Raw genomic sequence first — 23,791 nt, 5'->3', positions numbered from 1 at the left:
GGGATATGAAGTCACCAAAAGTAACTCATGCAGATTGTGAATAACCTTGGTTACAATCATGACTGAGAAAAGGTGGTCAAACCCATGGAAGACCACAAGTCCCATTAACTCTTAACAGGATCCAGGGCAATTTTACTTCTAGAATATGGTTGAGGATCCCAGCCAAACAAAACACAGATTTGGATAGAAAAGACAGGTAAGCCAGAGCTCTTTGAAGATAATGCTTATGATAGTAGTGATTCCAATGATGGAAGAAGCCATGCTTTATCCAGACTCATCCTTCATTTGTGTGCCTATTTAGTAAATTCTTTTTTTTTTTTTTTTGGCGCGAGGGGGGGGGGTGCTTGGGGATTTGAACCCAGGGACTCATGAAAGCCAGGCAAGCACTTTTACCAGTGAGCCACATCCCCAGCCCTCCTATTTGGACTCCAAACTTTAAGAATACAAAGAAAAAACCAGGCACACTGGCACATGCCTGTAATCTCAGTGTCTCAAGAGGCTGACGCAGGAGTATCACAAGTTCAAAGCCAACCTCAGCAACTTAGTGAGGTCCTAGGCAATGTTGTGAGACCCTGTCTATAAATAAAATACAAAATAGGATCTGGGGATGCAGCTCACGATTGCCCCCAATTTCAATCCCAGGTACAAAACAAAAAAGAAAGAAAGAAATAAAAGAAAAGAAAGAAAAGAAAAGAAAGAAAAGAAAAGAAAGAAAAGAAAAGAAAAAAGAAAAGAAAGAAAAGAAAGAAAGGGAAGAAAGAAAGAAGGGAAGGAAGGGAAGGAAGGGAAGGAAGGAAGGAAGGAAGGAAGGAAGGAAGAAAGGAAGAAAGGAAGGAAGAAAGGAAGGAAGGAAGGAAGGAAGGAAGGAAGAAAGGAAGGAAGAAAGAAAGAAAGAAAGAAAGGAAGGAAGGAAGGAAGGAAGGAAGAAAGAAAGAAAGAAAGGAAGGAAGGAAAGAAAGGAAGGAAAGAAAGGAAGGAAAGGAAGGAAGGAAAGGAAGGAAGGAAAGGAAGGAAGGAAAGGAAGGAAAGGAAGGAAGGAAAGGAAGGAAGGAAGGAAGGAAGGAAGGAAGGAAAGAAGGAAGGAAAGAAGGAAAGAAGGAAAGAAAGAAAGAAAGAAAGAAAGAAAGAAAGAAAGAAAGAAAGAAAGAAAGAAAGAAAGAAAGCAAAGCAAAGCAAAGCAAAGCAAAGCACTGGACCACACTGGTTGTCTGCTATTCTTGACACAGGTTGAAATGAAATCTGAAGTTGAACCCCAACTTCAGAGGACAAATTGGAACATAATTTGAGAGAAAGCCTAGGTGGCTTGGAGTGACAAGGGGTATACTGAGAATCAAATGAAATGGAGAAGCCATGAAGCTGAGGTACAACTATAATGCAGACACCGAATCTTCATTTGTTTCTCATCCCTGAAGTTTCTTCCTAAATGGGGCAAGAGGGTATTGGGGTGTGAGGTCATAACTTGAATTTCACCATTTCCTGATAGGAGAATGTCTGCCTCTCAAGCCAAAGTTCTCACAACCACTAATGTCTTTGTGGTGGACAATGTTCCATGGCCTCAACCAGAAACAAGATTCCTCCATTTGGGAAAAGCCTTAAGAGACCACTTGAGCATCCCCCAGAAAACAGAAATAGCAAGCCAGCCTTCCAGAAAGTATTTCTTCAGTTCAGCTCTTTCTGAGTGCCAGGCACTGGGGCAAAAGCAGTAACACTTATAAAATGGTTCCTGCTCTCACAGAGCTGCTATTCTATTCTAGCTATCAAGATAAAACAATAATTTGAGAAACCAGTACTTACTATAAATACAACAGTTTCGTTAGTGTTACTGAGTTGGAGGGAGGGATGAGAAGTAAATTTGAGCTAGAACTAGAATGAAAGGAAATCATAGGAGCTGGGGATATAGTTCAGTGGTAGAGTGCTTGCTGAGCATGTACAAGGCCCTGGGTTCCATCCCCAGCAAAAAAAGAAAAAGAAAAAGGAAACAAAAAGAAAAGAAAGGAGCCAGAATCACAGAGATCTACCAATGGTGGAATAAATAAGGTGGATAATGAGGCCCATCAGCAACTGATCAGAATAGAGAAATCACTTTATAGGAATAGGACTCACTTCAATTTGCCCACTGAGGGATTCACCCCCAGCCTGGGAGCCTGGAAAAACTTGGGCCTTGGTTTTCAATCATAGTCACTGGGAATAGTAGCCTAAATGGGTACAGCCTTGGAGTCTACATTTTTTTCTACTAATACATTAAATTACATCTCCTGCTTTAAAATATATATAATTTGTTCTAATTAGTTATACATGACAGCAGAATGTGTTTCGATTCACTGTACACAAATGGAGCACAATTTTTAATTTCTCTGTTGTACATTGATAAAGTCCCACATTCTTGCAAACATACATGTACCTAGGGAAATGATGTCCCTCTCATTTTATCATCTTTCCCACCCCCATGCCTTCTCCTCTCCCCACCCTCCCCTTTGCTCAATCCAAAGTTCCTTCATTCTTCCCTTGCCCCCCCCCCCATGGATCAGCATCCACATATCAGAAAAACATTTGGACTTTGTTTTTTTGGGATTGGTTTATTTTGCTTAGCATGATATTCTCCAACTCCATCCATTTATCATGCCATGATTTTATTCTCTTTTAATGCTGAGTAATATTCCACTGTGTATATATACCAGTTTTTAAAAAATATTTTTAGTTGCACTTGGACACAATACTTTTATTTATTTTTATGTGGTGCTGAGGATCAAACCCAGAGCCTTGCACCAGCTAGGGAAGCACTCTATCGCTGAGCCACAACCCCAGCCCATACCACAGTTTCTTTATCCATTCTTCCACTGAAGGGCATCTAGGTTGGTTCCACAGTTCAGCCATTGTGAATTGAGCTGCTATAAACATTAATGTGGCTGTGTCACTGTGCCCCCAACAATGGAGCATCTATGTACAAACAATTTCAAGAATCAAAAAGAACACAACACACTAATACTGGGTGACTTTAACACACCTCTCTCACCACTGGATAGATCTTCCAAACAAAAATAAAACAAAAAAACTATAGAACTCAATAATATAATCAATAATTTAGACTTATCAGACATATAAAATATTTCATCCTTCAATGAGTGAATACGCTTTTCTCAGCAGCACATGAATCCTTTTGTAAAATAAACCCTGTTATGCCACAAAGCAAGTCTTAGTGAATTAAAAGAGATACTACCCTGAATTCTATCAGACCATAATAGAATGAAAATAGAAATCAATGATAAAATAAAAAATAGAAGGTACTCTAACACCTGGATACTAAATAATATACTATCAGAGGGGGAAGGATAGCAGAAGACATCAGCAAGGAGATAAAAATATTTTCTTAGAGGTAAATGAGTACACACATACAATATATCAAAATCTCTAGGACACTAAAAAGGCAGGGCTAAGAGGAAAGTTCATGCATTGAGCTCATTCATTAAAAGAATAAAAAAATTTTAAAATCAGCAAATAAATGACCTAACATTACATCTCAAAGCCCTAGAAGAAGAAAAAAAGAATAAAATCGACACCAAAAAGACAGGAAATAATTAAAATCAGGGCTGAAATAAATTAAATTGAAACAAATGAAAAAAAATGACCAAAAGCTTGTTCTTTGAAAAAATCAAATTGATAAACCCTTAGTCACCCTAACAAAAGGTGATGAAAAAGGAAATATCATGACAGACACTATTGAAATACAGAAGACAATTATAAACTATTTTGAAAATTTAAGCTCTAATGAAATAAAAAAATCTTGAGGACAATGACAAATTTCTAGGGACATATGATATGCCCAAACTGAATTAGGACATACATCTCATGCTTTATAACAGTTGGAAATGTTTTAGTTGTGGTTGGACACAAGACCTTTATTTTTTTTTTTTTTAATATGGTGTTGAGGATCCAACCCAGTGCCTCACACATGCTAGATAAGCATTCTACTACTGAGCTACAACCCCAGCCCATTAAGCGTTTTTTTAAGTGTTAAGCCATCCTGGATTTTCCATGATTGTGGTGACAGACTGAACATTCACTGAACACTTAGTACACTGTCATCTGAGGGCTTTACTGCCCATTGCCACTGACAGAAAATATTACACTAGTATTTGGACTCAGGCAGAAGTTGAACTTAAGTTCCTTATCCTGGACACCAGAAACCATCACTCCACCCCCACCCCACTCCTGGGTCCTAGCCAACAGTGTTGATAATAGTGCGCTCTCTCCTCTGTACATCATCAGATTTAAGACCCACATCAGGGCTGGGGTTGTGGTACAGTGGTAGAGTGTTTGTCTGGAGCATATGAGGCACTGGGTTCGATCCTCAGCACCACATAAAAAATAAAAGATATTGTGTCCATCTACAGCTAAAAATATACTAAAAAAAAAAAGACCCCCATCAATTTCCTTTCCTCTCTCTCTTCTCACCTCTGAAGTCCAAAATTGCTTCCAGCTTCTATGAGAAGCCAATCTTAGGCCTTCTCTCTACCTGCATTTCTTTAGCACTCTATCAGTCTAGGCTACAGCCACATTGGCTGTCATATCCTTTGAAAACTGTACAAACTGTTTCTAATATCTGGAATGCTCTTTTTGAGGCACTTACTTCATCATATAGTAATGTTACTAATAACAAGTACTTTACATAACTAGAAAACATGTAGTCCTCAATCCTATGAGATTAGTACTTTGATCATCCCATGTCACAGATGGTGAAATGAAGACAGATATAGAGTGACCTGCCTGAAGTTACACTGCCAGTAAATTGGATTCACACCCATACCACCAGACTCCAGAATCCTTCCTCTTAACCTATTAACACCAACTGCCAAGTGGCTCTGGGTAAGCTCTTCTAGTCTGGAGTCCTAACTAGTACTACTCATCCCATCCTCTTCATTGGATCCGTCAACAAATCCTGTTGGTTCCTTCTTTAAAATATACCAGAATCTGACTTCTCCTTTCTACCTGCACTGCTGCCACCACCACTGCCATTGAGGTCCTGGACTGATGCAGTGGCTAACTCACTGCTGCTGCTCTTCCTGTCCCCTATCTAACCTCATAGCAGCCAGAGATTGTTTTAATCCAAGTCGCCCATAGCCCTCCTCCTGCCCTAAGAGACTCCCATCTCTCAGAGAAAAGATAGTTCTCTCCACAAGGCCCTAGACTTCTCTAACCTCATGTCCTACCACTGGCCACCTTGATCACTCTGTACCTGCCCTAATGACATACTTGCTATTCACACACCAAGCAAGCTTCCACCTCAGGGACTTTGTACTTGCCTGGTTTTCCTTCTGCCTGTAATTCTCCTAAGATTGGTCAAGGCAAGGCTGACACATTTGGCTGGTAAAACAGTCTTTGTTAGATTCCAAAGTTACTTACATAGAAAATGAAAGCAAGAATAATCAGAGCATTGGCGGTGCATGCCTATGATCCCAGAGGTTGAGGAAGGAGGATAACAAGTTCTAGTTCAGGTTCAGCAACTTAGAGAACCTGTCAATTTTGAAAAACTGGGGATGTAGCTCTGTGGTAAATTGCCCCTGGGTTCTATCATCAGTATAAAAACAAAATTGTCAGAGTTCAGTTCTAATCCCTTGTATCAGGCAACAGGGAAACTGTTCCATGGCTGACATGACACAAACTGGCTACAGAGCCAGTTTCAAGGTGAAGCTATAGTTCTATATCCCTGAGTCAAGAGAAAGGTAGAAAGTATTTCCCCTAGAAGCTGGTAAGGCCAGCACACTCTGGGAGATGGGAGTCTCTTAGGGCAGGAGGGCCATGGGCGACTTGGATTAAAACAATCTCTGGCTGCTATGAGGTTAGATAGGGGAGGCAAGTGAGAAATGGCCTGATAGCATCCCATCTTGAGCTTTCCATGCTGTGTTCCAAGGGTCACAGGGAGTTCTGCCAAGATGGATTGACCTACGTATGTGGCCTATGTAGTAGAGATGCAGAGCAGACAGCCTCCTTGCCTACTAAGTTCAAGTCTCTGCTTCCCAGTTGCCTTCCTTGGGCAAATTGGCATGTGCCCTCACTCTAACTTAAACTGCTTATTTTCCTTAGGACTTGCCACTCCCTAATATTACATCATAAAGCAATTTCTAGTTTACTGTGTGTTAACTCTATGATGCCTGAAAGAAAATATGACATATCTGTTGCTGTGTCCCCAATAATATGATATGGCACACACAAGAAATGCTAACATTTATCAACTCCATGCCAACCTCCAGATGTTTCTCTATGTGTTTCCCATGTCTCAATTCATTTAGTGGACTATCTTTATTATTCTGTTTTTAGAGGTAAGAAAACTGAGGTTTTTTCCAAGCAGTCTAGGGTTTTAGAGGAGGGAAGGTAGGACTTCTTTTTCTGGGGGGTGAGTGGTACTGGGGATTGAACTCAGGGGCACTCGGCCACTGAGTCACATCCCCAGCTCTATTTTGTATTTTATTTAGAGACAGGGTCTCACTGAGTTGCTTAGTTCCTTGCTTTTGCAGAGGCTGGCTTTGAACTTGCGATCCTCCTGCCTCAGCCTCCAGAGCCGCTGTGACTATAGGCGTGCACCACTGTGCCCGGCAAGGTAGGACTTCTGATGCTGGCCAAAGGGATGGTATTTCTGTCTGAGGAAGCCGGAGGAATAATGAGAGCTTGACTGGGGATGGGGTTCTAGGGCTGATATCTGAAAAACATCAACTTAATAAATGTCAGATGGCAAGAAATAAAAGCTGGCATTTATCAAACAAGGTTTCTTTTATTTTTAATATTTTTTAGTTGCAGATGGGCGCACAGTATCTTTATTTCATTTTTATGTGGTGCTGAGGATCAAACCCAGTGCCTCACGTGTGTTAGGTGAGCGCTCTACCACTGAACCACAACACCAACCCTCAAACAGGATTTCTTGAGGCTCTTCCAATAGAAATGCCTATAACTATGAAGAGGGCTTTGGGGAACAGAGTAGACCAGGAAAACACCAGACACCTCCCACACCAATTTGCAAGTTACACAAATCATACTCGTGATAGTTCAACCTTTCAATACAGAAAATTTCTAATTTATATACCAAAAGATAGTACTGGTTTCACGAACTTTCACATACTTGTTGTCATCCCACTCAACAACTATGAATATACACTATTTATTTATTTATATGTGGTGCCAAGAATTGAACCCAATGCCTCACACATGCTACCCAAGCACTGTATCGCTAAGCCACAACACCAGTCCCTTTTCTTGTGTACTGGGGATTGAAAACAGCCTCATACAAGCTAGGCAAGGAGTCTACCACTGGGCTACATCCCCAGCTCTTTTTAAATTTTGAGAAACAGTCTTGCTAAGTTGCCAGGCTGAAGCACTTGTTCAAACTGCAAACTCCACAATCACTTTAGAATCTTGGGGCCAGCTGTCTGTTAAAATACAGTCAACCAGGAAACATCAGATTATTTCACATTAAGCTTTTCTTTCACTTACCTGGTCATATGGGTAGAATGGATTCCAATGAAGAAAAATATACTTGGGGCTAGAGTTGTGGCTCAGTGGTAGAGTACTTCCTGGCACATGAGGCACTGGGTTTGATCCTCGGCACCACATAAAAATAAATAAATGTATCGTGTCCATCAACAACTAAAAAAAAGTACTTACTACATATTTGCTGTCATAAAGTTAAAAAGAGACTGCAAATTCTCTGCTCTGCAAAGATGTACCTGAGTGGTAGAATGCTTGCCTAGCACATGTAAGGCACTGGGTTGAATACCTAGTACAGCAAAAATATATAAAAGTAAAAAGGGCTGGGTGTGTAGCTTTGTGGTAGAATACTTGGCCAGTGTGCACAAAGCCAAGGTTGAATCCCAAGTACTGAAAAAGAAAAGATCTCAAATAGCGAGCTAACTTTACATGTCAAGAAACTAGAAAAACTAAAACACAAAGTTAGCAGAATTTGGAATTGCCCAAATTAGAGCAGAAATAAATGAGTTGAGAAAAATAAAACGATCAATGAAATTAAGAATTGTTTTTTTTCCCCAAAAAAGATGAACAAAATACAAAAGCCTTACACACCTGTAATCCCAGCAGGATCACAAGTTCAAAGCCAGCCTCAACAACCTCAGTAATGCCCTAAGCAACATAGCAAGATCCTGTCACAAAATAAAAACAAAAGGGCTAGAGATGTATCTCAGTGGTAAAACACCCCTGGGGTCAATCCCCAGTACAAAAAAAAATTTAAAATTTAAAAAAAGCTTTGTTCCTATACACTAACAACAAATTATCTGGAAATTAAGAAAATAATTACAGGTTTGGGGTAAAACTCCATTGCAAAGTGGGTATTCAGCATGTGCAAGGCCCTGAGTTCTAACCCCAACACCAACAACAAAATGAAACAAAACAAACAAATAATACCTTTACAATAGCACTTAAAAAAAACTCTTCCGGGGGCTGGAGCTGAGCGGTAGTACACCTGCCTGGCATGTATGAGGCACTGGGTTCAATTCTCAGTACCGCACATAAATAAATGAAATAAGGATCTATCAACAACTAGGAGGAAAAAAATTAAAAGAACTCTACCAAGGAGTGAAATACTTACACACAAAACTACATAATACTGATGAATTAAAGGAGATACAAATAAATGAAAAGACATTCCACATCCATGCATTAAAATTAGATTTTATATTTTTCAAGCATCCATAAGCACCCAAAGCAGTCTGTATCAAAAACTCAATGGCAGGGCTGGGGATGTGGCTCAAGCAGTAGCGCGCTCGCCTGGCAAGCGTGCGGCCCGGGTTCGATCCTCAGCACCACAAACAAAGATGTGTCCACTGAAAACTAAAAAATAAATATTAAAAAAAAAAATTCTCTCTCTCTCTCTCTCTAAAAAAAAGAAAAAATGGGGGCTGGGGTTGTAGCTCAGTGGTAGAACTCTTGCCCCTCATGCATGAGGCACTGGGTTCAATCCTCAGCTCCACATAAAAATAAATAAATAAAGGCATTGTGTCCATCTACAAATTAAAAAAAAAAAAAACTCAATGGCAGCTGGGCATGGTGGTACAGGCCTATAATCCCAGCAACTCTGGAGGCTAAGGCAGGTCAAATGTTAAACTTGAGGCCAACCACAGGAAATTAGTGAAGACTGTCTCAAAATATAGGTGGGTGGCCTGGCATGGTGGTACACACCTGTAGTCCCAGCAGCTTGGGAAACTGAGGCAGGAGGATCTCAAGTTCAAAGCCAGTCTCAGCAAAAATGAGACACTAAAGCAACTCAATGAGACCCTGTCAACACAAAATCGGGGTGGGGATGTTGCTTAGTGGTTAAGTGCTCCTGAGTTCAATCCTCAGACCAAAAAAAAAAAATTAGCCAGGAGCTATGGTGCACGCCTCTAATCTCAGTGTTCAGGAGGTTGAGGTCACAAGTTCAAGGCCAGCCTCAGCAATTTAGCAAGACCCTAAAGCAACTTAGTGAGGCCCTGTCTCAAAAATAAAAAAGGGATGGGGATGTAGTACAGTGATAGAGCACTTGCCCAGGATATGTGAGGCCTGGGTTTAATCTCCAATACTATAAAAGAAATGGACTGGGGATGTAGCTCAGTGGTAGAGTACTTGTTGGGCACGTGGGAAGCCCTGGGTTCAATTTGCAACACTGAAAAAAAAAAATCAATGGTATTTTTACAGAAATGGTAAACAACCTGAAAATTCAAATGGATCCACAAACCTAAAATAGGCAAAGTGAACATGAGAATGACCAAAGTTAGAGGTCTAGTAATCAAAACACATACGATAGTGGCATAAAAACAAAGACCACCCAGGTACAGTGGTGCAAGAAGTAATTCCAGACTTGGGAGGCTGAGGCAATAGTTTGAGGCCAGCCTTGGTAATCTGAAGACGCTGCCTCAAAATAAGGAATAAAAATAATATGGCTGGGTATGTAGTGCAGTGGTAGAGCACTTACCTAGCATGTGTGTGAGTTACTGGGTTTGATCCTCAGCACCACATGAGTATAATAAAAGTATTGTGCCATTTACAACTAAAAGTATTCAAAAAAAGAAAAAAGTGCACAGATCACAAGTATTCTCAGACACACACAAACTCATGGATGGATGTGGTAATTAGCTTGATGGTAATCATATCAAATTCATGCATAAGAGTTTAAAAATGAAATCTTCATTAGGCATGGTGGCACTCTAATCCCAGTACTCTGAAGACTCAGTTTGATGGTAGCCCGGGCAATTTGGCAATATCTTGTCTCAAAATTTAATGAGTTGGGAATGTAGCTCAGTGGTAGAACACTGGACTAGCATGAGCAAGGACCTGGAGTCCATCCCCAATACTGCCCCCCCCCCAAAAAAAGCTGCTGTGAATAATAGTAAAGAACCAACTTGCCAGACCTAGTAGCACATGCCTGTAATCCCAGCAGCTTGGGAGGCTGAGGCAGGAGCATGGAGAGTTCAAAGCCAGCCTCCTTGGCAAAAGCAAGGTGCAAAGCAACTCAGTGAGACCCTATCTCTAAAATACACAATAGAGCTGGAGATGTGGCATGGTGGTCGAGTGCCCCTCACTTCAATCCCCATTACAACCCCCTGCAAAAAAAAGAAAAAACACCAATTTGTAGAACATTAAATTTGAGATGTTTACTGTTCTTAAAATGTGAATATTGACAGTTGCAATTTTAAAATGTTTCCATCTCTCTATTACTACCCAGGAAAAAGGGAGAGTTGTTGGGTTATTAGTAGGTGAACCTGATTTCTCAATTAAGCACAGTTAAACCTCATAGGAGACAAACTAGAAAAAAACAACACACACACTACATGATCTTTAAAGTGGCAAATTCCTACTTTTTTTGTTGTTGTTACCAGAAATTAAACCCAGAGGTAATTAACCACTGAGCCACATCCCCAGCCCTTTTTAATTTTATATAGAGACAGGGTCTCACTGAGTTGCTGAGGCTGGTTTTGAACTCTTGATCCTCCTGCCTCAGCCTCTGGAAGCACCTGGCACAAATTTCTACTTTCATCAGGGGATAGACAAGTATTCTAGGCAATCAGACCCCATGAACTTCAAAAGATTTCATCACACCTTTGACTAACCCTTCTCCTATTCCACTTTCATTACCATGTGGTTTCTCAAGGTAGTACCTGCCTGCTTAAACTTATACTTCATAACGTAACAGACTTATATTCTTATTTTCCAGCCTTCAGTATGAATAAAAGGACAAAAGTATTTAAAAACTGGGAGCTTTAGGGTGTATCGCAGTGGTAGTAATCTCTTGCTTAGCATTGGGTTCAATTTCCAACACCAAACAAAAAGAAAACCTCAACAGCTCACTAGAAATATTTATTCATAATGTCCTAAGTTGTTTAACATAGAAGCCTTAACTTTGTGCATACACCATATATTAAGAACCATCTGGGGGCTGGGGATGTGGCTCAAGCGGTAGCATGCTCACCTGGCATGCACAGGGCACTGGGTTCGATCCTCAGCTAGCACCACATAAAAATAAAAGATGTTGTATCCACCAAAAACTAAAAATATTTTTAAAATCCTCTTAAAAAAACCCATCTGTCATAAGATAACCACACACTAGTATTTCTTCAGTAAGACTCAAATATAGTTACTATGGGGGCTAAGGTTGTGGCTCAGCAGTACAGCGCTCGCCTTGCACATGGGAGGCAGTGGATTCGATCCTCAGCACCACATAATAATAAAAAAGGTATTGTGTTCAATTAAAAAAAACATTTAAAAATACCTACTTTGGGGAGGGGCTTACTGGGGATTAAACTCAGAGGCATGGGGCTGGGGATGTGGCTCAAGCTGTAGCGCGCTCACCTGGCATGCATGCGGCCCGGGTTCGATCCTCAGCACCACATACAAACAAAGATGTTGTGTCCGCCAATAAATAACTAAAAAATAAATATTAAAATTCTTTCTCAAAAAAAAAAAACAAAAAAAAAAAACTCAGAGGCACTTAACCACTGAACCACATCCCCAGCCCTTTTTTGTATTGGGACAGGGTCTCACTGAGTTACTTTGCAATTTTCAAATTTGGTGGCAAGAAAAAAATTGGGTGTTAATTACCTGAAGTTTTTCACAACTTATTTTACCTGAGCTGGGTGGAGTGGCACATACCTATAATCTCAGTGGCTTAGAAGGCTGAGGCAGGTGTATCGCAAATTCAAAGGCAGCTCAGTGGTAAAGGCATACCTGCACTAAATCCCCAGTACCAAAACATTTTTTTTTGAAAACAGTAGTTCAGGTTTTTTTTTTTTTGGGGGGGGGGGGGCAGGGTTGGGGGGTTTTGCCAGGTATAGAACTCAGGGGCACTTGACCACTGAGCCACATCCACAGCCCTATTTTGTATTTTATTTAGAGACAAGGTCTGAGTTGCTCAGTGCCTTGCTTCTGGTGAGGCTGGCTTTGGACTCATGATCCTCCTGCCTCAACCTGGTTGTAATCCCAGCATGAGCCACTACACCTGACTCAGATCTTTGTGCCCTAGTGGTTGTTAGTTGAGGAAAGAAATGTAGCTGGGCCAGCAGTGGCGGGTATCTTGATAAGCAGGAATGAGTGGCAAAACACTGGTTACAAATGTTTATACATACCGTACATACCTTGACTATTCACCAAAACTTCTATAAACAGCTGTTTGTTTCCATATTACCTAATCCCAGAATGTGGACCAAAATAAAGGGGCAATATCAGAGACCTAGTCTATTATAAACATTGTACATCTGATCCAGTAACTAATTTGCGAAATGGGGACTAGTATTTTCATTTTGTGGATGTTGAAACGGAAGCAGAGAGCAGAGGAGAAATTAAGGTGCAAGGTAGGGTCTGAAAACAATGATTTCTATCAAAATAGGGTGGGGAGACAGGGCTTTGAAATTGAAAGCCATTGTGATTATTCTAGATCTTCAAAAGATCTTAGAGGAAGGCAGTGTTTAAAACAGTGGTAGTCAGTGGTACAGTGCTCCTATATTCAATCCCCAGTACCTATTATTTTTAGACTTTATGTGGTGCTTGAGATGGAACCCAGTGCCCGACATGTGCTAGGCAAGGGCTCTACCACTGAGCCACAATCTCAGTCCTGCACCAAGGTTTTTTTTTTTTTTTTTTAAGATTTTTTTTTCTTTTTAGAGAGAGTGATAGAGAATTTTTAATATTTATTTTTTAGTTATTGGTGGACACAACATCGTTGTTTGTATGTGGTGCTGAGGATCGAACCCGGGCCGCACTCATGCCAGACAAGCACGCTACCGCTTGAGCCATATCCCCAGCCCACCAAGGTTTTTTAAGAGGCAAGATCCAGGGACTAAAGTCTTTGCGAACCTTGAGAACCTTTGAGTGGGAATTTCTAGTTTCCGTGGGTTCTTGGCCAAATCAAAACAGGAGACTAAGAAGGGGCCTATAACATTAGCTATTTGAAGACAGGAGTGTCAGTGGTAGGGTACATGCTTGTCGTGTACAAAGACTTGGCTTCAATTTCAAAAACCAAGAGTGTGGTGCTTTGAACCTCAACTCTGGAATTTTATTAGGGACTGTGGTAATAGAAAACTGCTGTGGGCCTTGGGCCTCCCACAGCTGAATTACCATAATAATCTCCTGATATTCAGAAAGAACAGGTTGACAGCTATTAATTCTGATCTATGAGGCTATTTGTGGTCTTTTTAATCCCACAGAGGAAATCATTTTGTTGCAGGAATATTTTGACTGATTACAGGTTCCTACCTCGGGTGACAATGGGGATAAGAGGCAAATTTTCCCTCCTGAGGTAGGGAACAAAGTTTTCTCCCACCCTGGCCTACAAGAAAGTTAAGGGTTGTCTTCCTGTCTCTCCCATCACATTAGCTCCCCACAGATGTCCATCATAGAATGCCTCCTTAGACCAAGTACCAACCTGGTGGGGGGGTTAGCCATAATGCCCCTAACCTGGGCCTGGCTCAATAGGTGAGACAGAAGTTCCTGAGTCTCCATCCACCTGACAAAGCAAATTCATGACCATTTGGGTAGGAGGAAAAGGGTCCTTGGGTCTATCCCTACTAGCTGGGAGACCCAGGAAGTAGGCCTCTAGGACTGCGACTAACACAAGTCTCTACATCCTATTAATGAGGGAAGGAAGCTTAGTTTAACTAATGCCCAGGAAAGCATAATCTCATGGTATCTGGCTCAATACTGGTTGAATGTAAGCCATGGGTATAACCAATTATTCTGTTCTAAACACAAACCAATGAAGGAATAGAACCCATGGGACCTTAATACAGTTACTAGAATCACAACTAAAGGGAGGGGGAGAAGCAAGGAATCAAAGCCAGCTAGATACAAAATCAGACTAAGAAGGGCCATTACCACCTTACACCCAGACACAACACCAGACAGAATCCATGCAAAAGAGCTTCCACTGTTCTGTCTTTATAACCCTCCACAGAAAATGTAAAATGCCCACGAGGAAAAGGCACTAAATGACTCTCCAAAGGTCAAATTACCTGGGGAGTAGAAAAGTCCACGTTTTAATCATGGAATATGAATCCATTCAAAGCTCTCAAGACAGTTTTCAAATCAGGTTTCTTTCACCTCCCATAACCCCCACCATTTCAGAGGAAAAACTGGCATCTTTAGAGTTCATGTCTTGAGATTAGGTGTGTACATCCTCAGAACAACATTGTGAGAAGGGTACCCACTCAGAAGTCAGAGTCAAACCTAAGAAAATTCTGATTAAATTTTGGCACCAAGAATCCACCTAAGGAAACCTAATTCCTTTCAGAAGGGGATTTTACCTGTTATTGTCCACACCTCATGCCTTAATGTATCCCAAAACCAACTCCAAACTTGACTAAATTTTGCTATCTTCTACTCTTTTGGCAGTCTGTGCCCACCCCACTCTAAACCAAATTTTCTCCAAGACCCCTCCACCTGACCTGCCTCCATTTTTTTAATCTCCAAACTGGGTCGAGTAAGAAATAAACATTATCAATATCAATTTGTGTACAGGTTTCATATTTTTAATCAGTTCTGTGAAGAATATCCTAAACACTACAAGAGACACAACAGAATATTTTTTCTTCCAGCATTAAAAAAAAATGACATTCACAAACATTTTAAAGAGGCTTGTCTGTATAATCAGGATGGTGATCTTGAATTTTAAGAAAAATTTATCATGTTCTTGACACAGATTGTTTATAGGTACATTTAGAAATTGCTTTCTAGTCATGATAAACATTGTGTACAAGTTTTAAAAATGCCCCAACTTTAGCTTTAAAAAAAAAATTAGTCTGGCTAAACTTTTCCTTTTGCCAGAAGCAATGATCCCGAGAGCCCAAACTAAAAACTTGGTAAAAAGAAAAATACCTGGGGGACTAACAAATGTGCTATAATTTGTCTTTAAATGAGAAAAAAATTTTACATGGAGCTTTTTAAAAGGTCTTTTAACAAGCTACCTTGGGAGCTCAATTGAAAAATAGAAGTTGATGTACTAAAACAGATGTTTCAGCGCAGCTCCAAAAATCTTTATAAATACAGCGATTTGGAAGGACGATCCTGGATCAGAAGTGTTATTCCTTGTGTATCTGAGAACAGTAAGAAGGAGTAGAATTGTGATGGCAGAAGAAAATGAGCTGACAATATTCTCACCTCTATTTCCTCCATCCCTGAAAGAGTAGGATTACAGGAAATCCCTTTTCAGACCCCGTGCAAGTAGACTAGCCCTGACATGCACCTGAGAAGCAAGGGATGTCAAAGAATGATGTTTAGTGGGCTGGTTTGGTGAGATATGTGAGGGCAGTAGAAATGCTGAGCAGTCTAGCCAAAAGAAAAGGTAAGAAGAACACAACAGGGTCTGCTGGGCATAGGTCTGCTTAGTGCAGATATTCAGGCCTCACCTACTTAACGTGTGCATGCCTCAACTCAGTTGTCATAATTGTCTCGATAATTTCCTCCTGAGTAGCGGTCATAGCCACCCTGGCTTCTGGGAAAAAATATATAATTGTTACACAGGAATGTATTCTACTCTGCAGATAATTTTCCAAAATTCACATTTTATAATATGCACCATAATGTAAACTTAAAGTGTACAAAGAAGAATATGAAGCAACAAACATCATGTAGTAGGCAATTTGATGGCATTAACTTATACAGTACATAAAGTCACATTACATGTTAATGCAAGGGTTAAGCCATCAACATTTTTGTATTACCACTGACCATGTTACAATTATATGATCATACAATCAACATATCATACATAACCCAAGTTATGCATCATGGTTGTTTTCTAAATATTTTTTAAGTTATAGGTAGAAGCAACAATTTATTTTTTTTTATTTTTATATAGTGCTGAGGATCAAACCTAATGCACATGTGCTAGGGAAGCACTCTACCGCTGAGCCACAATCTTAACCCTCATTCTTGTTTTTATTACCCGCGCTGCTGAACGCTTCAGGAGAGAAGCAGTTGCAGTGAATTCTTATCTTCTGGCTACCCACCTGCCACTATAGTCTCGGGACCGTCCGTATCCATATCCATAACCTCCAGGTCGACTGTCATACCGGCCACTCCCATATCCCTGGTCCCCACCACCTAAGGCAGACAGAAAATATTTAAATGCCAATTGTCCAGACTTAAGTCACTAACATGTGGCTCTCCCCATCACCTCATAATCAAACTCCACTGCACTTACCTCTAGAGTAGCTGCGACCACGCCCATGGGCCCCAAAGGCACCCCCTCTGGTGCCCCGGGCAGACTTGCCTGCATGGTCCACCCGGATCTGCCGACCATCCAGGGACTAGGTGTGGGAGGGAAGACACAAGGAGGATGGGTTGGCAGTCAGTCAGGGAAGTGGTGAGGGAAGAATGGGCATGGGCAGGTGGGCAAAAGAGCCCAGAAATTCCTGTTAGGCACCAGATTCTGGGTGCCATGTTCCAGAACAAGCTCCTCTGACCAGAATGGCTTCATCAGGAGCTACAGAAACCCACAAAATGACCTGAATCCACCGTGTTCCCCCTGCTACTACTTACATCTTGACTGAACTCAGGCTGAGTTCTCCTCCCCACTCCTCTAAGCTGCCCGACTATTAGGGCTAGACAGACACCTCTCTTGGTTTGAGGCTTCAGAGTCCATCCCAGAAGACTCACGAGGTCCTCTCCGGGCCAGGCCCACAGGTCTGCAGACTCTACTACCTAAGCCCAGGGCAGGTCAACCATCCACAGGTGGCTTCTCGGCCTCATGCAGGACCAGTCGTCGCCTCCCAGGCAGCCCGGCTCTGTCTGCCGCTGCCCTCCACCCCCTAGAACAGAAGGCAGTCACGCTCCTGTGAGTGGGCACTGCGGGGCTTCATAGCCGCGCTGCCCCTAGCAGACACAGAGGGAAAAATAGAAAGAATGGAGAAAGTGGCAGATGGGGACAGGGCCCCTCTGCAGGTAGGAGGCCTCACCTCTCCATTCATTGCTTTCATGGCATCTGAGGCATGTTCTGGATTGGTGAAGGTGATGAAGCCAAAACCCCGGGATCGCTGAGTCTCCCGGTCCTTGACAACAACCACTAAAAATGGGAGAGGAAACAAAAATCAGTCAATACATAAAAGGGTAAGTGGTGAGCACTGGCCTGAAAAAGGAGGTAAAGAGAATGGATTCCCCCACCAATTCTCCATGTTCTCAATCCTAGAGAAACAAAGAAGAAGTGCTGACATTTCTTCTAAGTTTCCATGAAACACAAGGGTGCCAGAGATACTTTCAGCAACCCTTTGTGGATCCGGCCCACGTCTCACCCTCAGAAATAGGCCCAAAGCTGCTGAAGTGGTCTTCCAGCGCCTGCTCATCAGTATTGAAGTTGAGTCCTCCCACGAACAGCTTCCCTTCTTCAGAAGACATGGCAGTGAATTTGAGTCCTGCAGGGAGAGTTTGGGGTGGAAAAAAACAGTGAAGGTGGTAGAAGTAAAAGACATTGGAGAAGTGAGAAAAAAGAGTGAAAGGCAGAACAGAATATAGACAAGAGGATGGCAAAAAGGCGGGAAATCTACAAGTATAGTTGAGCGCGGACATTTGGGGCCGCCAGAGCGCATGCCCATTACATGCTACGCCGCCACGCCCGTCATTTTGTGCTGCTGCGCAGGCCCAGAACATCCTTGCATTCCCTCCGCGCCCGCAGAACAAGATGGCGGCGGTCACGTGGGAAAACGGGGACAGCAAGTCGGCTGTCACGCAGCCGCTGCCGACACCTAAGCTGCCAGTCCCGCCCGGTATCCCTGGCATTGAAGACACAGAGAGCGAACCTCCCACCAACCAAGAGGTTGAACCTCAGAGCCTGGGACCCGCCTATCCCAGGAAAAAACAAGCCTACGTGTCAAGCAGCCGCTAATCTCCTCACTCGGGTCCTCCGGAGATGCCGGCATGGCGCACGTAAGTGAGGTGAGGAGCAGCCTCTCCTCAGAACCTACCCTACTTACCTGGAAATTGAAAAGTAAAAGCGCTGGAGAGACAGGAAGCTCTGAGGAGCAGGAAGAATAGGGAGGCTGCCGCGCGGGAAGACGCTTGATAAAGCAGACGTATATGGACACGTCACGGAACGCCCTTCCAGCGCGCTTTGGCGTGCGTGCTCATTGGCTGAGGCCAGCGTTGGGGGGGAGGTGGAGAGGAAAGGACGGCAGAGCAAAGGGAACAGTCACCCCGCGCGCTTCCGCAAGTGAAGGGGACCTTTGTGCAGTTGGTATACCCTGATGTCAGCACCCCACCCCCACCAACTGAACAGTCTTCATTCCGTAAACGCGTGAAACTTCTCCCTCTCTATCCCTTTCCGTTTATGACGTCATCCTCACCACCCTGATGTCATTTCCCCCATTGCATCTGAGGTCCTCCACGCTATTGCACTAGATCTCTGCCAACGTAATTAATGTCCTCTAATGTCTTATTTACTTTCAAGACCTTTGACCACATATCCATCAAGAACTTGATGTTTGGTCTCCCACTGTCCCTGAAGCATCATACTTTATGGTCCTTGATGATTTTCTGGGTGCCTGACCCTGGTCCCTTTATTTTCTTCTCTGTGCCCAACATCTAGCCGCCTGTCAGGGACTCCTCTCCCTGTTTTAATCCTTCTCAACTCTGGCTTCAGCCCTCATCCTTATCTGACTGCCCACTTAAGCCCGACTTGATTTTCTCATCAGTAGATTGCCTGAGGTGCCTTCTGCAAAACATGCTTTTTCCTAACTTAAGGGGGTATAAATCCCAATCCACAGAATGAATTTTTTCTGAGTTCCTATCAATGGAGAATGAGTTAGTTTTCCTACAGATACTCTGATCTTTATCCATACAATTAATGTGTCCATCCTTCTAGAGGCCTGCCCCCGACATAGCCTAGATTTCTTAAGCTTCAGAGTACATACTATGCTACTTATCCATATACCTATTGGGCCTATTCCCCTACTTCTCTTATTATTGATTTCAGGAGTTCCTCATATAGTCTAATTATTAATCCTTTTAAGTGTTGAAAATTGTAAAATCATTCTCCCCCTATGGCATTTGTGTTATTCAGTGGTATCTTTAGTTGAATAAAGATCTTTAATATTGATATAATCAATTTTCCTTGGATGATGAGTGCTTCTCCACCCCATTCCTTGCCCAGGCACTTATGCTTGTGGGTGCTCTACCATTGAGCTACATTGCCAGCCCTGGTCTGTGCTTTTAAAGAAATCCTTCACTTCCTCTAGGACACAAAGATGTTCTCCTAGTTTCTTCTATTAACTTTATAATTTTAGATTTAAGGTCTTTAATCCTTGTATGTGATATGAGAGAGATCCTGTTTTAGGGCTGGGGATATAGCACAATAGTAGAGCATTTGCTTAGCATAGGCAAGGCCTTGGATTCAATCCCCAACACTATAAAGGGAAGGAAAGAGAGAGAGATATGAGAGATGCCTAGTTTTATTTTTTTCCATGTCATTGAGCCAGATGTGCTATCACATTTACTAAGCAATCTGTCAAATTCTCCTGTGTGTGTGTGTGTGTCCATCTCTATCATATGCTAAGATGTGTAAATATATAACTCTGTTGCTGAGCTGTTTTTTTCTCTTCCATTGGTCTAGTTGTCAGCTCTTGAACCAACATTATTTTCTTTCTTAAATGATTAGGACTTTAGTATGTAGCAACGTCTCCATGTTAACTTACTTTTGGAGGTTGTCTTAGCTATCCATGATCATTTGGTGTTCTAAATTCTTTGTGTGTGTGTGTGTATGTGTGTGTGTGTGTGTGTGCATGAGATACATTGGGGATTGAACCCAGGGCACTCTTCCACTGAGCTACACATCATTCTTTTTTATTTTATTATGAGACAGGTTCTCATTAAGTTGCCCAGGCTGGCCACAAACATGCCATCCTCCTACCTTAGCCTCTCAAGTAGTTGAGATTTCAGGTTGGTTCTACCATGCTAGGCTAGTATTCTAAGTTTCTAATGGAAGTTTATTGTAGCTCAAAAAAAGTAATAAAATTTTTACTGGGATTGCATTGAATGCATAGATTTGTGGACAAGTATCATCATAATAATATTAGCTGTTTGGGGTGTTAAGTATCACATGCTGATACTGCTTCTGTCAAGAGTTAGCACCTAGGAACCAAGTGAGGTGGTACATGTCTGTAATCCCAGTGACCCAAGAGGCTGAGAAGCAGGAGGTTTGCAAGTTCCAGAAGAGCCTGGGCAACTTAGTGAGACTTGTCTCAAAAAAGTAAAAAGGTCTGGGTATGTAGCTAAGTGTTAGAGCACCCCTGGGTTCAATCTCTGGTACTGGAAAAAAAAAGAGAGAGAGAGAGAGTCTAATTCTCTTCCCCTTGAGTGTGGCCTGGATTTCCTGACTTAATTGTAATGTATAGAATGAGGCAAAATTGATAGTGTGTCACTTTAAAAATTAGGCCATAGCAGGAATCTCAGGGGCTGGGGATGTGGCTCAAGTGGTAGCGCGCTCGCCTGGCATGCGTGCGGCCGGGTTCGATCCTCAGCACCACATACAAACAAAGATGTTGTGTCTGCCGAGAACTAAAAAATAAATAAATAAATATTTTTTAAAAATTCTGTCTCTCCCTCTTAAAAAAAAAAAAAAAAAAACAGGAATGTCAGCTTCCTGCTCCCAACCCCCAAGGAAGATTGCTCATTCTATGGGACATTAGCTGGTATATTTTAATCAGTCCTATAGAGGGGCTCTGGTGGCAAGGACCTGAGGCCTCTTTCCAACAGCAATGTGAGTAGGCCTTCTTCTAAGTGGATCCAAGCTTGAAATGACTACAGTTCTGCCTTTCATTCTGTCAGCAATCTCAGGAGAGATTCTGAGAGAGAACTACCTAAGCCACTCCTGGAATCCTGACTTTCTAAAACCATGGGAGATACTTCATTCATTCATTCATTCACTCACTCATTTTTGATACTAGGGATTGAACCCAGGGGCGCTTGACCCTGAGATACATCCTCAACCCTTTTCATTTTTATTTATTTTTATTTTTTTAAAGAGAGAGAGAATTTTTAAATATTTATCTTTTAATTTTTGATGGACAGAACATCTTTATTTTTTCTTTATGTGGTGCTGAGAATTGAACCCAGCGCCCCACACATGCCAGGCGAGCATGCTACTGCTTGAGCCACATCCCCAGCCCTTCATTTTTTATTTAGAGACAAGGCCTCACTAAGTGATCCTCAGCCTCCTGTATCACTGGGATTACAGGTGTGCACACCTGGCACGTTTTTTTTTTCCTTTTTTTTTTTTTTTTTGGTAGTGGTATTAGGGATTGAACCCAGGGCCTCATATGTTCTGGACAAGCACTCTTTCAATGAGCTACACCCCCCAGTCCACGTTTATTTTTTTGTTTTTTAAAACAGTAAGTTTTGGGATAATTTATTAACCAACAGATAACTAAAATGTCACTAAAATCTCCCCAGCAGAGCACGACATGTCTCTCCTTAGCCGAGTGAGGTAGTGCACACCCGCCTGTAATTTCAGCAAGTTGGGAGGTTGATATGGGAGGATGACAAGTTCAAGTCCAGCCTCAGCCATTTAGCAAGGTCCTAGGGAACTTAGCAAGACTCTGTCTCAAAATAATAAATTAAAAATAAATAAATAAGTAGATAGATAGATGTATGTTTGTCATTGTATTCAGATCATCTTTCTATTACAGTTTAAACTTTTTCTTTCTTCCTTCCTTCCTTTCTTTCTTTCTTTCTTTCTTTTTATTTTCTTTTCTTTCTTTTTTTTTTTTTGAGACAGTGTCTCTCTATATTGCCCAGGCTGGCCTCAAGCATGTCATCCTCCTGCTTCAGGCTTCCAAGTAACTAGGATTACAACTGTGTGCCACCTTGCCCAGCTTTAGATTTTTCTTTTTTAATAAAAGTCTTTTGTATTGGTTAAGTGCATTCCTAGTTACTTTATTTTTTATTGCTTATTGCTAGTGTAGAGAAATGTTTTTGATTTGTGTAGGTTGACCTTGTATCTGCAGGCCTCATTGAACTCTCCTTAGTTCTATTACTTTTTCTCATATCATTTGCAAATTAGTTTTATCAGTTTTTTCTACAATTTATACTTAATTTATTTTTCTTTCCTTATAGCATTAACCATGATTTTTTAAAATAGTTTTTTAGATGTTGATGGGCCTTTATTTTATTCATTTATTTGTATGGGATGCTGAGAATCTAACCCAGTGCCTCACACATGCTAGGCAATGCACTACCACTGAGCCACAATCCCAGCCCCACATTAACCAGTTTTATATTAGAGTATTGAGAAGGACTATTCTTGCCTTGTTCACTTGTTAACTGGAAAATGCACTTAAATTTCTATGGTAGAGGGATGGAGTGTGGCTCAGTGTTAGTGCTTGTCTATCATGCAGGCAGATCTGGATACCATCCGCAGCACTCCCCCAAACCAGCTCCCCCCAAAAGAAAATTTCTCTACTAGGCATCTTTGCTCTAAGTTTTTGCTGTGTTACCTTCATCAAGTTAAGGAGGTACTCGTTTGCTAGTTCTTTTCCTTCTTAATATCATAATGATGTATTGAACCTAATTAAATCCTTTGCTGCTTTGAGATGATCATATGATTTTCTCTGTTAATAATGTGGTAAATTATATTCACAAATTTTCTAATTTGGATCATGTTTGCATTCTAGGATATATGCTCCTTTTTTTTCAAATGCACTGTTTAGCAAGGTGTGATGGTGCACACCTGTAATCCCCAGCTACTTAACAGTCTGAGGCAGGAGAATCACAAGTTCGAGGCCAGCCTCAAAAATTTAGCAAGGCCCTAAGCAACTTAGTGAGATTTTTATCCCAAAAATTTTTAAAAAGGGCTGGAGATGTAACTTTGTGGTTAAGCACCCTGGTACTCCCTCCCCCCACAAAAAAAGGGCTTGGTATGGCTCAGTGCTAAGTGCCTAGCACGGAAAAGACAAGGCCCTGGGTTCAATCCCCAGTGCCCCCAGAAGAAACAAAACCAATTCAAACAAAAACCCTGTTGAGGGGCTGGGGTTGTGGCTCAGAGGTAGAGTGCTCGCCTACCATGTGTAAGACACTGAGTTCAATCCTCAGCACCACATTAAACTAAAATAAAGATGTTGTGTCCACCTATAACTGAAAAATAAATATTTAAAAAAAAACCTGTTGAGGGACTGGGAATATAGCTCAGTTGGTAGAGTGCTTGCCTCGCATGCACAAGGCCATGGGTTTAATTCCCAGCACTCCCACACATACACAAAGAAACCAACCTTGTTGAATTTGGGTGGCTAATATCTTATTAGAATTTTTGCATCTATTTTCAGAAGTGAAATGGTTATGT

General features: G+C 41.6%; 1 protein-coding gene across 2 annotated transcripts; it reads right to left on the bottom strand.

Moving 5' to 3' along the window:
• Positions 1 to 14,980: 14,980 nt before the first annotated feature.
• On the bottom strand, positions 14,981 to 18,573 carry Rbm3 (RNA binding motif protein 3). 2 transcript variants are annotated; one of them, XM_077793740.1, is made up of 7 exons: positions 18,435 to 18,573; positions 17,757 to 17,876; positions 17,424 to 17,530; positions 16,670 to 16,775; positions 16,476 to 16,569; positions 15,873 to 15,955; positions 14,981 to 15,560 (listed from the first exon to the last, which is right to left on the bottom strand). In XM_077793740.1, exons 2-6 carry the CDS (start codon positions 17,857 to 17,859, stop codon positions 15,898 to 15,900), a joined length of 468 nt encoding a protein of 155 aa, XP_077649866.1. In that variant the 5' UTR covers positions 17,860 to 17,876; positions 18,435 to 18,573; the 3' UTR covers positions 14,981 to 15,560; positions 15,873 to 15,897. The 2 variants fall into 2 exon arrangements, with proteins under 2 accessions (XP_077649866.1, XP_077649865.1); XM_077793739.1 differs by having other exon boundaries at positions 15,873 to 15,958; positions 18,435 to 18,551.
• Positions 18,574 to 23,791: the final 5,218 nt, after the last annotated feature.

The sequence above is a fragment of the Urocitellus parryii genome, chromosome X (genome assembly GCF_045843805.1).
Source record: "Urocitellus parryii isolate mUroPar1 chromosome X, mUroPar1.hap1, whole genome shotgun sequence".
NCBI classification, from domain to species: Eukaryota; Metazoa; Chordata; class Mammalia; order Rodentia; family Sciuridae; genus Urocitellus; species Urocitellus parryii.
This window is presented reverse-complemented; position numbering and strand designations above follow the sequence as displayed.

What these genes read in the sequence shown, in the direction of transcription:
- Rbm3 (XM_077793739.1), bottom strand. Translation starts at nt 17,859, where the DNA reads ATGTCTTCTGAAGAAGGGAAGCTGTTCGTGGGAGGACTCAACTTCAAT. An exon ending in CTTTGGGCCTATTTCTGAGG is followed by an intron (nt 17,531 to 17,756) that starts GTGAGACGTGGG and finishes TCCCATTTTTAG; the next exon opens with TGGTTGTTGTCAAGGACCGG. An exon ending in TCCCGAGACTATAGTGGCAG is followed by an intron (nt 15,959 to 16,475) that starts GTGGGTAGCCAG and finishes ATTTTTTCCCAG; the next exon opens with AAGCCAGGGTGGCTATGACC.